The following is a 15,231-nucleotide window of genomic DNA, read 5'->3' on the forward strand; positions in this document are numbered from 1 at the left end:
GACCTTTCCCCCCGGGCCTCGGCCTCCCCCTTGTGAGCCCTCCCGGGCAGCCCGGAACAGAACCCTGCCTGGGAGGCCCGAAGGCCAGGGGGATGGGCGCGCGGGGCAGCCCCGGGCCCGCGCCAGACGGTGGCGCTGCGCGATGCCCAGGCACGGCCTGGTCCGGGCCCTGCCGGCGGGGCGGGGCGAAGGTAAACAAGGCTGGGACCAGCTGGTTGCTCCGGGGGAGGCGGCGAGTGACGGCACCACCCCTCCCCTCTCCTCCGCCGGTGATGGGCACGGCCGCCCCTGCGCCAGGGAGCGGCGCTTCGCAGCCCGGCTCCGCCAGGGGGGAGCGAGCCGCGCCCGATCCCGTCTGCGGCCTGGCTCCGGGGCAGGTAAGCGGAGCCCGGCGCGGGCCCCTGTGCAGCGCGGGGCGGGGCGGGCCTGGCCCGGCGCCCCGGGAGGGGTGCCAGGTGGGGGCTCCGCGACGCGACGAGCGGGGGGAGGAGGTGCCCCCTGCCGGCCCCACCGCTGGCCCCCCGCCAGCCCCACTGCGGACCTTCCCTCTTGCAGCCCCGCGCACTGGGGTTGCAGGCTCTGCCCTCTGCCCCCTCTCCCCTCGGGGGGTCCTGCTGCCCCACGATCCGCACGGGTGGCAGCGGGCTGCGACCTCCCCCAGCCCGGGGCGCAACGTGTTCCCACCCTAGCCGGGTCTGGGCACAAAGGCGCTGCCCAGCTCCTCTGCCTGCCTGGCCCCTGCTGGGCGCGGGAGGTGGAGGGGTTGGGGCCTGCTGGCGGGGCTCTGCCCTGGCGCTGGGAGAGGGAGTCAGCCTTCCCCTGGAAAGGGGAGCCCCCAGAGGGTTTGGCGCTGGTGGAGCAGCCTTCGGGCCGAGGGAGCTGGCCAGCTCGAAAAAGCAGCGAGAAGCCCTGGGGCACCTTGGAGACTAACAGATTTTTTTGGGAGCGTGAGCTGTCGTGGGCAAAGACCCCATGCTCCAAAAAAATCTCTCAGTCTCTAAGGTGCCCCAGGACTTCTCTTTGTTTTTGTGGGTGCAGGCTAACGCGGCTGCCCCTCTGATCACGTGCCACCTCTAAAAGGCAGGGCTGGGGGGAGAAAGTCCCCATTCGCCCTCCCCTGAGAATTCTGAGAGGCTGCTGCAGCCAGCCAGGGCAGAATAATGGGGGGCTCCAGGCTGGGATGGGGTGATTTGGGGCAGATGAAAGCAGCTGGGAGGGGGTTGTTCCTGGAGAGAGCGGGGCAGGTTGTAATGGAGGGGAAGGAGCTGCTGAAGCCAAGTCTCCAGGAGGCTGGAATTAAGGACCCGATGGGTGCGGTCTGTGGCAGCTGGAGTGGGGAGAGGCTGGGTGAGCTAGCAGGGTTGAACAAGTTGATATAGGGTTAAAGCATCCAGGAAGCTGGGGGCAGCTGGGATCAATGGTCTGGAGGGTGGGGGTCAATCAGGTACAGGGTCTCTGGGTGGAGTCAGAGTGGCTCTGTGAGCTGGGAGATGGGAAACTTAGGCTGGGTGAGCCTGCAGGTCTGTTGGGATTAGTGGAGCTTCGGGTAGTGTGGGAAGGGAAACCCCTATGGGGGACACAATGTGGGGACAGGAAGGGTGGTTCTGGGCGGCTAGGGAGACTTCAGGGAGCTGGGAACCTGATAGGAGAGTGGGACTGCCTGGCCCTAAATGGAAGCAGAGGCTGAGGTTGTGGTTGAAGGCTGGGAAGAAGTTATACAGTTCCCTGGGTGGGTGGTTGACAGGGTGGTTACTGAAAGTGCCCATTTCTCAATGCGGGCCCTGTGTCTGTCTGAACTGAAAGACGTGGCCCTGTTAGCTAAGGCTGTAGCAGGTCCAACAACCTGTGTTTGCCGCCCAGTCACTTTTACTTGCTTTGGGTTGTCTGGTCCCTCAGGATGAGGAGCCCAGACAGATCTGACACACTGGAAATGTGTGGTAAAAGTGGGCCAATAGCCACCCTTGACTAGTAACTGGCATGAGTAGTCCAGCAACTGGGAGCAACCCAAGATCTTTGTGAGCTGCAATCCCGAATGTCAGGAAAAAGTAGTCTTTGCAGCATGCCCAGAAGATTGATACACTAGGGCTCTTTGCCACACTAGCTCGGGCTCTGGTTCCATGGGTGGTAAAAGGGGTTGGGGGTAGGGCTGCTTATTGTCGTCTTGTTATGGGCTTGGTGGAAGAAGAAAGGGGAATTGTTGCATTCGGGCTGTCCTGGTCCACTGGCTGGCTCCATTGGCAGTAGCCATAAATTAGGACAGCCCCTGGAATGGTCAAGTTTACAGTTCTAACAAACTGTGGCCCAAAGACCTGTCTAGACTCACAAAGCCACAAGGGCAGCACCCAGCCACCTGTGTCCTGCTCCCCTGCCTGCCAGTTCTCAGCCACATCTGTGGTGGCAGCAACACTTCATGTGGTCTCATTGTGGAGGGCAGGGCAGTAATTTCCATCCCAGAATGAAATTTAAATCCGTTAGTGCTATCACGTCAGGGTAGTCTCTGGCAAATCTCTGGAGAATCATTAGTCGAGTGCATTTAAGAGGGGGAGAAAGAAGTGGTCTGGACCATGATAAACCTGTTTGGATGTGTCTACATAGCCAGACAAAACAAAACATACAAGCAAAACCCAGCCGACTTGGGCTGATGGGGCTCAGACTACACGGCTGTTTCATTTCTGCGTAGACTTCTGGGTGTGGGCTGGAGCCCCAAGTTCTGGGATCCTCTCACCTCGCAAGACTAAGCCGGCTGGCATGGACCAGCTGCAGGTGTCTAGGGTTGCTGTGTAGATTTATCCTTAGGCTAAATCAGGGGTGGCCAACCAGTTAGAAAGTAAGAGCCAAAATAGCTGTGAATAGCGTGCAAAGAGCCGCCTTCTATTTATCGACGGATTCAATAAAAATAAATATATCATATGTGGCTCAGTCCCCCACCCTACCCCGAGCCAGGCACTCCCTACCCACCACTCTAACCCAGTGCACCTAACCTTCCCCCAGAACCAGGCACCCCCAGCCTCCCTTCTCTAACCCAATGCCCTCTCTCTCCTTCAGAGCCGGGCGCCCCCAATATCCCTGCTCTAACCCATTGCCTGGGTCTCACTGGAGCCGCAGTCATGCACTTCACCCTCCAGGCACTGGAGCATGTGTGCAGAGCGTGGCGGTGAGCAGTCCAGGCATGTGGCTCCAAGCGGGATCCCCATTACATTGAGCAAAGAGCCATGTGTGGCTGGAGAGCCCTGGGTTGGCCGCCTCTGGGCTAAATCTACACCGCCATGTTAGTGCACTGCAACTTCTGGTTCAGGGGGTGTGAAAAACATCCTCCAAGTGCAGCAAGATAACAGCGCTGTAAAGGGCCAGTGTAAACAGGCTCCCAGTGCTGTTACTATCCCCTTTTGGATATGGGTTACAGAGAGCCCTGGGGGAGCTTTCTCCCAGCACTCGTGCAGTAGCCAGGCTATCACTTTACACAATAGGCAAAGCCTTATTCTGACCTCCGTCATATGTAGGCTTTAAAACAAACTGTAAAGGACTAAATAATTAATACATGGAAGTAAATGGAAAGATATGTAATGCAACATAGATTTACCAAAGGAAGAAAATGCCAAGCTAACCCCAAGGCGTCTTTCATAGAGAACTGATACATTAGGTGAGGGAAGTACAATAGATCTAATATCAACAAAACAAAGCAGCAGAAATGTAGCACTTTGAAGATTAACAAAATGATTTATTCGGTGATGAGCTTTCGTGTTAGTCTTTAAACTGTTACGTTTCTGCTGCTTTGTTTTGTTGGGGTACAGACTAACACAGTTACCTCTCTGTTACTATTCAGTGTGCAAGATCTAATACCAGTGAAGCATCTGATATGGTGCCATGTTATCAGTGAATCAAGAGAAGAGGGGCATTTGTAGTGCAGGATTTTAAGGTGGGTGATGAACTCGCTAAAGGAGATGGGGAAGACAATGCGTTGTGTTAAAAAGTGAATGATGGGGCTGGTGGGAACTACTCCAGGATCAATCTTGGGCTCAATCTTTAGTATTTTTATTAATGACCGTGGCACAAAAAGTAGGCATCTGTGCTATGACGGAGTTGGGAGGCACCGTGAGGGGAGACAGGGATCAGAATAGTGAACATGAAGAACTGAATGATGTAGAGGACAAGGGTAAAAGAACTGGGATGAAATTCAGTAGTATGAAGTTCAAGGTCATGCAGCTGGGGACTAATAAGAAAAAGTTCTGCTGTGTGAAGGAAGTTCATCAGTTGGAAATGTAGGTAGTACTAGTAGTAGTAGTAGTAGCATCCTTCAGTCTACGTAGACTATGGATCGCGCCCTTCATAGTTCCATTTGGAATCATCATTTGCAGCGTTGACTGTGACTGTGAAGGCCCACAGGAGAGAGAGAGTCCTTGCTGCATCTGTTGCATCAACCCCTGGCACTCGTTCTTTACGCCAATCGAGCAAGAGGTTATAACCGGTATTTGTTACCTCCCGTGTTGGTTCAACGCTGTTAAGCGATGCTGGAGTACCTCTCCAGGTGCGAGCCTGGGCAATTTTTTGGGACCCTGGGCTAACCAGACACCAGTGTCCCCCTCTTGGCTTTACTAATATAGTCCAAAGGAGAGGATAACCTCTACGTCTGGTACCAGCTCAGCTGCAGAAGTTGCCGGGACAATGCCAGAAGTTGGCACAGAACCTCCTTAGGACTCCCCTCTGGATTTTCTGTCAGGGTTTACTCCCTTAGCCTTGCTCCGTTCCAGGATAACCCACAAGGCAGTGTGAGGCAGTTGGAAGTGACAATGAAGAAAAAAGACCTGTCTATTATGGATCAGCCACAGGATGACTATGACCTGTCAGGGTGATGTGGCTGTGAAAAAGCAAATGTGATGGTAGGTTGTAGCATGTGGGGTGTGGCATGTGGAAGTATTAATGCCATTCTACAAGGCACTCATCTGGAATACTCTGTATGCTTCTGGTCACCGATGGTAAAGCCAAAACAAACAAAACCCATTTTCTGAAATTGAGATCTTCCCCACTTAGACCTGTTTGCCGCACAAACCACCTGCAAGTGTCTGAGATTCTGCTCATTCGTGAACCAGAGCCTGGGCTCGGTGGCAGATACTTTTCAAGTGTGGTGGGCAGACTACCTGATGTACGTGTTTCCACCCTTCCCGTTGATACACAAGGTTCTCCTCAAGGTCCAGCAGGCTGAAGCAACAGTCATATTGATAGGCTCAGGGTGGCCTCAACTGTATTGTTTTCTGGCGTTGCTGAACCTGTCTGTAGCCCCTTCCCTACTACTGCTCTCAAAGAACAACAGTTACGAGAGGTAAGTAACCACTTTTCTTCGAGATGTGTTGCTTCTGTCCATTCCAGACCTGCTTGCCTCTCCTCTGTCAGACTCTTCTGGCAAGAAGGAACTGATGGGGGCTCAGTCCTCCGGGGGTATGTACACGTTATTGGAGAGATGTCACCACAGGGGGCTCCACAGCTGACCTGGCAGGTACTGCTATGGAGAAGTCTTCTGACCACCGTGCACGCAGCAGACACACACCTTTTGGAATGGATAGGAGCAACATATCTTAAAGAACAACAGTTAGAAAGGCGAATAACCTTTTTTTTTTTTTTCCAGTTGGCATTCACGCATTGCAGCAGCCACACAGTCACCTATTGCTTTAGTAACATTTCCAGGTTGATTTTTGATCATCAAAAATCCTTCCAGCATAGGAGTGGGCAGTTCGTGTCTCATATTTAAGTGACTTTCAATGAGAAGACATTGTTTTCAGTTGTGTGCAGCTTTGTGAAACATGAACGGTCTGTACTGAAATTTCCAGTGCTGGGTGTCTACCTCAGCCTGATTCTTTAGAAGGTGTTATCAGAACCAGGTCGGTTATTCCTGAGAACAAGAGTAAGAGGGGGGAAAAAACCCACATTATTTTGTCTGCATGAACAAAACCTCCCACAATCATTTCACTGAGAAACTCCAGGTTTCAAGGCAAGACCTAGCATTTGGCAGGAAAGTTGGCTTGACTTACCGACAGGGAGCCTGCAAGAGGCTGCTGTGTCTGGCGTGCTGTGCCCACCCCTCCTCCTGTCACCCAGCTGCACACATGCCTGCCAAAAGACACAGCTGTGATGACGCTAGTGATGCTGAAGAAGAGTTCAAATCCAGAGGTGGAGGGAGACTCTGTCCCACGAAAGGTGGACTCCCTTGAGTTGCCTCTTGGTGCAGAGTTTGCCTCGGGGCTTATGGAAAGGAGTCCCCAGCTCCACTGCAAAGCTCGGTGGGTGTGTTTGTTTTTTACTGATTCCTAAATGATTTTAAGGACAGGTCCAATTTTAGCTCATTTTTGTGGACTGTCCAGGAATTTACTGGGCAGTGGCGACCCTGGCTGGAGGGAATGGTGGATGCTCAGTGCGGATGGAGTCTTTGATAATGATGCTGCCAAAGTGTGCTGAGTGCTGAAGATTTTGGTTGACACATCCTCAGAGGCTTAGAACATGACCAAGTTTGGGCAGATTTTCGAGGAGACAGCAATAGGTACATCTCCAACTATAGGGTAACTTTCCTGCCAAATGCTAGGTCGTGCCTCAAAACCTGGAGTTTCTCTGTGAAATGATTTATGGGAGGTTTTGTTCATGTTGGCAAAACAATGGGTTCCCCCCGCACCCTTACCCTTGTTCTCAGAAATAGCTGACCTGGTTCTGATAACATTTTCTGAAGAATCAGGCTAAGGTAGACACCCAGCATTGGAAATTTCAGTACGGATTGTTAATGTATGGGAAAGTTGTACGCAACTGAAAACAGTGTCTTCTCATTGAAAGGGCAGTCAACCTTAAATAGAGGATATGCTACCAGCTCTGCCAAAAATACCCATTTTAAAGAAATCATCTGCTCCCATGTAAACAGGAGCTGGACTTCGGTTGTCAGAGGCTATTGGAGACGCACGCCATGGGAGCATTTTAGAGATAGTGGGAGCTTATCCCTGCTACCACCCCCGGCTGTGACAACCCTTGAAACCAAAACGGGTCATGGATACCCGTGTGGAATCAATTCCAGGTTCAGGAGTGTGGGAGCGTAGGGGCTCGGCTGGAAACTTTTCTGAGCCCACACCTCTCACTTGCTCCCTGCCGGTGATCGTTGAGAGAGAAGTGTTCTTGCTCCTGTGATTCTGGTGTTCCACAATTGAGACCCAGGCTAGTGCTTGCTGCCCTGAGTTTGTTGAAGCGTGGCTGTAGGTGGGGAGAGGGACTACCTCATGCTTTTTTTTATTTAATTCCTCACTAGGTCTTTGATGTGGAACTTCTACTGGACACGCTGATTTGACCTCCCTGTCCTTGAGCCATCCCTGCTGGGAGCAGGGCTGTCTTCCTGAGATGGCGGGCTGGCTGCCTCGCTCTGCGGACATAACCCGCTTCTGCCAGAAACTCAACCGAGTGAAAACTCTGGAGGATGACATGATGGAGACAACTTTCAACAGATGCCTCTCCACTGTTGACCTGACGCTGCTTGGCATAGGAGGCATGGTTGGCTCTGGCTTGTACGTCCTTACAGGCACAGTAGCCAAAGAGATAGCTGGCCCTGCAGTCATAATCTCTTTCATCATTGCTGGCTTGGCCTCACTGCTGGCAGCTCTCTGTTACGCCGAGTTTGGTGCTCGGGTGCCTAAGACGGGCTCTGCGTACATGTTCACCTACGTCTCCATGGGTGAGATCTGGGCCTTCCTGATTGGCTGGAATGTGCTCTTGGAGTACATGATCGGAGGAGCTGCAGTAGCAAGGGCATGGAGTGGCTATCTGGATTCCATATTTAATCATAAAATAAAAAATTTCACTGAAAGCCACATTGGCACATGGCAGGTGCCATTCCTGGCACATTACCCAGACTTCCTGGCAGCAGGCGTCCTGCTGATCGCCACAGCATTCATCTCCTTTGGGGCCAAAGTGTCCTCCTGGCTTAACCATGTGTTCTCGGGCCTCAGCTTGGGTGTGATCCTCTTTATTCTCATTATGGGGTTCACTCTTGCAGATCCCAAGAACTGGAGCGCCCAGGAAGGTGGCTTTGCGCCATATGGACTGTCCGGCATCATGGCAGGCACAGCCACCTGCTTCTATGCCTTTGTCGGCTTCGATGTCATAGCAGCCTCCAGTGAAGAAGCCAGAAACCCCCAGAAGGCGGTTCCCAGAGCAATAGCCATCTCTTTGGGCCTGGCCACAGGGGCCTATATCCTAGTGTCTGTGGTGCTGACGCTGATGGTGCCCTGGCACAGTCTGGATCCTGACTCCGCCCTGGCAGATGCATTTTACAGAAGGGGATACTCATGGGCAGGGTTTATAGTAGCTGCTGGTTCCATCTGTGGTAAGTGTGGACGGGCTGAAACCTCGCGTCCAGACTTGTGGGGCCTCAGTCCCTGTGCTAGTAGGTAGCCCTGCATCCTCTGGCTGGTGTGTGAAAGATGTAACAACTCGGGATGCACATTGCATGTTTCCAGGGCCTAAGTCATAGTCTCAAGGCTACTGGTTAGTGCTTGGGGTCCTGAGTGCTGTCCCTACATTGCCACTGAGTTGTAGCGTGACCTGAGACAGGCCATTTCCTCTGCTGTACAGTGGGGACTATAACTGCTGCCTGCTACCTGTCTGCACAAGGGAGACAAAGCTAACCCTCCCCCACACCGCCTTGCAGGTTCCCTCCTCTTTCAGTTCGCTCCCATTGTCTGCCACTGCTTGTTGATCTGTCCCAAATGTGGAGGGTGTCCTGGAGGAAGTTCCTACTCCCAGGTAATCTCTCCCTATGGCCGAGCCCTCCCTCTGAAGCCCTGGCTCGACCATGGGCCTACTCCCTCCTGCTGAGGAGTGACAGCCCCCACAGGAGTGAGCAGATGGACCTGCCTGTGGCCTACTCTTGGGTGAGATGGAGTGAGTGAGAGCCCCTCCTTTGCTGGCTGGCGCATGTGAGCTCAGGAACTGCACCGCTGCCTTGCCTCTAACCCAGCTCTAGTCCCCAGGGTGGTGTGGGCAGGTCTGGGTGGGTAGCTCTAACTCTGACCCTTGTGGCCTCTATCTTTCTGTCTCCTCCCCTCCCTCTCCAGCGATGAACACGGTTCTGCTGAGCAACCTCTTCTCCCTCCCCAGAATTGTTTACGCCATGGCGGAGGACGGGCTCTTCTTCCAGGTGTTCTCCAGAGTGCACCCCCGTACGCAGGTGCCTGTGATTGGCATTGTGGTGTTCGGGGTGCTCATGGCGCTCATGGCTCTCATCTTTGACCTGGAGGCTCTGGTGCAGTTCCTGTCCATTGGCACTTTGCTGGCTTATACCTTTGTGGCAGCCAGTGTGGTGGTGCTGCGCTTTCAGCAGGAGAAGTCAGGAGCTCCCCCTCAGCCTGCAGAGAGCCAGCCCGGTCCTGGGCCTGCTGAGGCAGCTGGCCCCAGCGAGCTAAAGGAATATGAATCCTTCTCAGACAAGCTGCAGCTGGTGGGCACAGACAAAGAGAAAGCACCCCGGGAGCCGGGGCAGTTGAGAGCAGCTTTCGAGCCCTACCTGGAGTTCCTCAGAGACTTCTACCCTGGAGAGGTGGTTACTGTTGCCGTGGTGACCTTGATGGTGTCTGCCATATGCCTGTGTTCCATCTTGGTCTTTGGCAACACCCATCTCCACCTGCCCACCTGGAGCTACTCGCTGCTGCTGCTGCTCTTCAGCCTGGGATTTCTGCTCAGCTTGCTTCTCATCGGGGTCCATGAGCAACAGCAGAACACCCGGACTTTCCAGGTAGGCATCTGACCCTGTCATTCTCATTGGTGGCTGTGGCCTGAGGGTGGGTTGGAGTGGCCCCTGCACAGTAATGTCGGCAGGAGAGAGTAAAGCTGGGCTTGTGGCTAAAGTGCAGGCTTTTCTTTTATCGGACTGAATTCTGTTGGTGAGAGAGACCAGCTCCTGAGCTTACACAGAACTCCTCTTTGTTTACGATACCTTCATCTCTAACGGCGGCACTTTGAGTGTCCCTAATTAACTATAATCATTAATATGACCTAGGCCTGTCAGTAGCAGCTCATGCAATTGATTAACTCAAAACAAACTAACTCCATTCAAATATTATGATTTATAGGAGTTTTAATCACACTGTTAATAATGCAAAACCAATTTAAATGTGGGGAGGTTTTTTACATTTTCTAAATGGATTTAAATTACAACACAATATGAAGCGCACAGTGCTCACTTTCTAATTGTTATTTTGGATTACAAATATTTGCACTGCAGAAAAAGAGAAACGGAACATAGTACAGTCTACAAGTTGAAGCAGAAAGCGGCACAAATATGAAAGCGCAGTTATGTAAAAAATAACTATCTGTAAGTTGCACTCAAACGAAACAATATCAAACTGTAGAACCTTCAAGTCCATTCAGTTCTACTTCTTGTTCAGACAATTGCTCAGCCAAGTGAGTTTGTTTACATTTGCCGGAGATAACGTTGCATGAATCCTATTTCAAATGTCACCTAAGAGTGAGAACAGGCATTCACGTGGCATAGCTGTAGCAAGGTATTTACATGGTAGATAAAGTAAACATTCTTTTACCACTTTCTGCTTCAACTTGTCAACTGCACTATCTTTTCTCCTTTTTTTTAACAGTTCAGATATTAAAAAATAATGACGTGAACACGGTACGCTTCACATTCTCTGGTGTGATTTAAATGCATTTGAAAATGTAGAAAAAATCAAAAATACTTATAATGGATTTAATAGAATACCATTATTAAACAATGCGTGATTAAAACTGCCATTAATCACAATTCTTTTAACTGTTACCATTTGCATCAATCCTTTCTCAATGATTTCCTGACAATGGCTATGCATCAATGAGGTCTAACAACTTACACAGTGCCTAGTAGCCTACCTGCCAAATCCCCATCCCTGAACTCCCTGCTTATGGAATCTTGCCTGGTCCCTTTCATTGGGAGGCTCTATGCTAGGGGAGAAAGTTGACATAAGATACACTATTCTTACAGCTGGAGTTGTGTATCTGGAGTTGACGTACCTTAGGCCAACTTGCTCTGCCGTCCCCACAGCAGGAGGTCAACAGGAAAATCTCTCTCATTAACTTTCCTTGTGACTGCAAGGAGTACTGGAGTCAATGGAGATGCCCTGAATGTCCCTACTAGATGCTCTAAATCAAACCCTGAAAGATCAACTTCCAGACCATTGATCTTCCTTTAAGTATAGACTTAAAGTCTCCTGGTTACTTTCTCTGAATGAGAGTGTAAAATTATGACCTAAAGTTTTATTCCTTTAGGTTTATACCATCATAAATAAAATCCAGCCTTTAGCATAACTAGTTCTATTAGTCTCGACTAATGAAACAAACCCTTAAATAGCAAACCTGGTAACTCAGTTATGTTCACCTATCTGTTCCCCATGCCTCTTTCAGCCTAATGAGCAAATCATCAAAGCCAATCCTATACCCTTGATAATATCCTTTTACTCATTGCAAACAGGGGAAAGGTTATAGGTCAAAAAGTGAAGGCCATAGAATTTTTCTCAGGGTTGGTTGACCGCACTTGAGTGCCCTTTGCATGGGTGAGCTCAGCCTTAGTTGTAGCTGTTGTGGGCGTTCTCTCTCCTTATCACGGATTGCTTCTTTCCCTGCAGATACCACTTGTACCCCTCACACCTGCACTGAGTATTCTCCTGAACATCTATCTCATGCTGAAGCTGAGCTACATGACGTGGCTTCGATTCTCCGTCTGGCTGATCATAGGTAAGGGCAGGTGGTGGCTTTAGTGATAACGCCCCTGAGGAGCAGGTGTGATCCATGGTGATGCTGGGCTGGGTCAAACAGATCCTTCTGCAGTGGCTACGGATCCAGACACAGGCAAGGAAGTACTTGGGAAAAGCAGAGTAGTTGACTTGCATCTGAAGTTGCTGCAGCTGGACATTAACTGAAGAACTTACCCAGTGTCTGGTGGCAGCTCTCGCCAACTGTGCAAAGGCTGATGAGGTGATGTGGATGGGAGTGCAGACCTGATCTCTCAGAAGAAAAGTGTAACTGACAATTGCCAAACCCCTGGCCTACCTCGCCTTGCCCAGAACAGAGGGGAACAAAGGGAAGAGAGCAGCACCAGGTGCCCCGGGGTGTCGGAGCTAAGGGAACAATGGGCTGTTAGAGCAGAGAATCAGGAATCTGCTGCTATTTATTACCGGAAGTGGAATGGAATTCCACTTGGCTAGGGACTTGTTGGCCAAATAGGCCCGTTGGCCGAGAGTCACCCTGGGGCCTGGCGATTCACAAGGGCTGTACAGCACGTTCCAGGTGGCCCTGACGGTTGGGGTGGGGCTGGGTGCTCCAGGCAGCTCTGAGGGCTGGCTGCCCCGCCCCTTCCACTGAGGCCAGGTCTCATCTTGCCCCAGGGCCCAGAAAGTCTGTTGGCCCCACCCTGCGGCCAAGTGGTTGATAAAATGGATCTCTCTGTCCGTCGGTGGAAGAATGAATTAAAATCGACCTGGGTTAAAAAAAAAAAAATCAGTGGATGTCCCACGCTGCTCTGGGAGGGGAAGTCAGGCTAGTGGCCTGTAGGTGTTTGATTTTCACTCTCTGGCAGGATGATCAGAGCCATCATAAAAGGTGGGAAGTCAGGGCTGTCCTTACCCATATGCCAAATGCAGAGCTGCATAGGATGCCGAAAAATGTGGGGCACCCCTGGGTCTTAATGTGCATTCACCCACTACTTCCTGGCCCTGTTCTGTGGCTGCTGCAACCTTGTGAGTCTCCTTCTGGAGAAGACCTAATTCACTTGAAAGGATGATTAGTGGCACACTGAACCTGTGAAAGAGCCATTCCAATGGTAAAGAAGGCATTTAACAGGCATTGGCCAACCCCAAGTATATGCTGTCAGTTTCTGAATTTACTGTGTTAGTCAACAGGGCCTTAGTTAAAATTTGCTTTAAAAATATTTCATTGGTGTGTTGCTGACGATTATAAAATCACATTTCGAAGAAATCACCATCCCTTACCCCAGCCTGCCCTCAGCCATCGGGGCACCCATTTAATAGTGCTGTGAAGGGCCCCATAAAACCTAAGGGGCAGCCCTGTGGAGAATGATGCGGCCCTGTGGTGTGAAACTGGTGGAAGGACCATAGCTAATGGGCCATGGTGAATGCCTGTTGGGTGAGTGGGAAGGTGACGATGGATCGGGCCCTGGCAGCATTGGGGTTTGGACTTGTTTTGATTTTCCCTTTCTTTCTTTGTCAGGCCCTCCGCTGCACACTGCCTGGGTCTCTCCCTCCCACCCTCGTTGTGGCAAACACTGCTCAGATCTGGTCCTCTCCTCCAAGCTCCCTTAGTTTTGCCCGGCTGCTAACACAAACTCTCTCTCCCCGCTGCAACAGGCCTCCTGGTGTACTTTGGTTACGGCATCTGGCACAGCAAAGAGAACCTGCGTGAGCCCACGTCCTGCAGCGCGAATGCCCGTTACGTGGTGTTCCCTAGCAGCAGCCTGGAGGAGACATTGCAGGCAGTTCAGCCCAACTCCCAGCCCTCGGGGGGCTTGCCGGATGTGGGGACTGAGGAAGCCAAGCGATGATGCCCACAGGCTCGTGTGTGTCAACCTAGCAGCAGCCTCTCTGAGCGAGAAAGGATGTGCCACCATCCCCCCTTTTCTCTGCAGAAACAGCTGCCAGGGCTGGGTCTTCAGAGCAGAGCTTGCTCAGGGGCGACCGAGCTGTGATGCACATACTTCCCCATCAGCATTCACAGCAGAATCACAGGGGAGGGGAGCAGCTGCCTCCTTTTCCCATCTCCTGACACGCAGGGATCTGGCTTTATCACCCTAGGGCCAGCTCTTAATAACATCTAACCCCCAGATCCTTCTGCCAAACCCAGCACAACCCTGGTAGCAACAGAGCAGGTGGGGGTGGGGGTCACCTTTCTTTCCCACAGTTCCACTAGCCTGAGTCCTGCCCATTCTGAAGGGGCATTGGGGCAGCATGGCCAGGCCCATCAGCTCCCACTCTCCTTTCCCAGGGCCCATGGGGCAAGCTGAAGAGTCTCTGGCACACTGGCTAGAGGTGACCTACAGCGGTGTGCAGGACTGGGCGTCAGGCCTCTGTCTTGGCTCTGACAGGCTCCTGGTGTCAGCTGAGTCCCTGCCCCAGTACCTCATCCCCATCAGGAACCAGAGGGTGATGCTTACACAGAGTAGGTGTGGGCTCAAGTAGATGGTGTATAAAGCACCTGGAATGTGCAAGGCTCTGTATGTGCAAAGTAGTGGGAAGTTTCCCTCTGGGCTCTCTGGGAGGGTTTGGCACAGGCAGTGAGGTATCTGCTGGCCTTCCCGGCCCTGGTTCCCTCGCAGGGCACATGCATGTGGTTCCATTAGTTTAAAAGGGACAGAAATTGCTGTGGGGTGGCCTAGGCCTTTTGATGGAGTGGGGAGGGCAAGGGTGAAGCTGGAGTGAAGCACTGTGTTTGTAAACCCCTGTCCAAAGGCAGAGGGAGCAGAATTTCTCCTCCCCGTTGTAAGCTGTGACAGGTTTCTAGACAATCACTTTGACTGGGCTGTGCATCCTCCTGGCCAGGCTCACTTACCCAAGGAGCTGGGCTGCCTGAGCATCAGCTTGCTCCATGTCCCCCCGCATCACCCAGGGGCAGGTTATTTCACAGTGTGCCGTGCTGTCTGACAGATGCCCAGGGCACCTAGTCCCTGTCCTGCAGACAGCATGCTCTGAAAGGGAGAGGGGACCCATGCAAGCCCTGTGTGACTATGGAGTTGTGTCCTGACTCAGTGCGTGCAGGGGCTTAGGGCCCCATCTGTGTTACAGCTGCCACTTCAAATTTATGGCAGCCATCCTTATGCTGGCTCTCAGCCCAACCCACCCCGGGGTACCATGACCTACAAGGGGGCTGCTTTGGACATTGGCTCCTGTGCTTACCCTGTGTGGCCCTACAGGCTGCACCAGTGGCCTTTGGGGGGTGGGGCAGGCCCTCACTTCCCCTGTGCTGTGATAGGCTGTAGTACCTAGGCTGGGCCAGCTCTAGGCTAGCTTTCATGCAACCTGAGATACACAAAACCACCTTTTGGGACCCCTTCTGTCAGGGCAAGGCCCTTGCGCTGCAGATAAATTCACTTTGGAGGCTTCTTTTCCTGTTTTTCCTATGGGCTGCTAAGCCCAGGGCTGCCTCTAGCCAGTGCCCAGTGAGGCCGTGTCTACACGTGCCCCAAACTTCGAAATGGCCACGCAAATGGCCATGTTG

General features: G+C 52.2%; 1 protein-coding gene across 1 annotated transcript; it reads left to right on the forward strand.

The window, feature by feature from the left end:
* Positions 1-251: 251 nt before the first annotated feature.
* SLC7A4 (solute carrier family 7 member 4) lies at positions 252-15,231 on the forward strand. Its single transcript, XM_075012844.1, has 5 exons — positions 252-377; positions 7,277-8,347; positions 9,078-9,754; positions 11,631-11,739; positions 13,368-15,231. The coding sequence occupies exons 2-5, from the start codon at positions 7,366-7,368 to the stop codon at positions 13,559-13,561; spliced, it is 1,962 nt and encodes a 653-aa protein (XP_074868945.1). The 5' UTR covers positions 252-377; positions 7,277-7,365; the 3' UTR covers positions 13,562-15,231.

Source organism: Carettochelys insculpta, chromosome 18 (assembly GCF_033958435.1).
Source record: "Carettochelys insculpta isolate YL-2023 chromosome 18, ASM3395843v1, whole genome shotgun sequence".
NCBI classification, from domain to species: domain Eukaryota; kingdom Metazoa; phylum Chordata; order Testudines; family Carettochelyidae; genus Carettochelys; species Carettochelys insculpta.

Coding starts and splice junctions, on each gene's coding strand:
- SLC7A4 (XM_075012844.1), top strand. CDS start 7,366: ATGGCGGGCTGGCTGCCTCGCTCTGCGGACATAACCCGCTTCTGCCAG. Junction 8,348..9,077: donor AGCTGCTGGTTCCATCTGTG/GTAAGTGTGGAC, acceptor CTCCCTCTCCAG/CGATGAACACGGTTCTGCTG. Junction 11,740..13,367: donor CTCCGTCTGGCTGATCATAG/GTAAGGGCAGGT, acceptor CCGCTGCAACAG/GCCTCCTGGTGTACTTTGGT.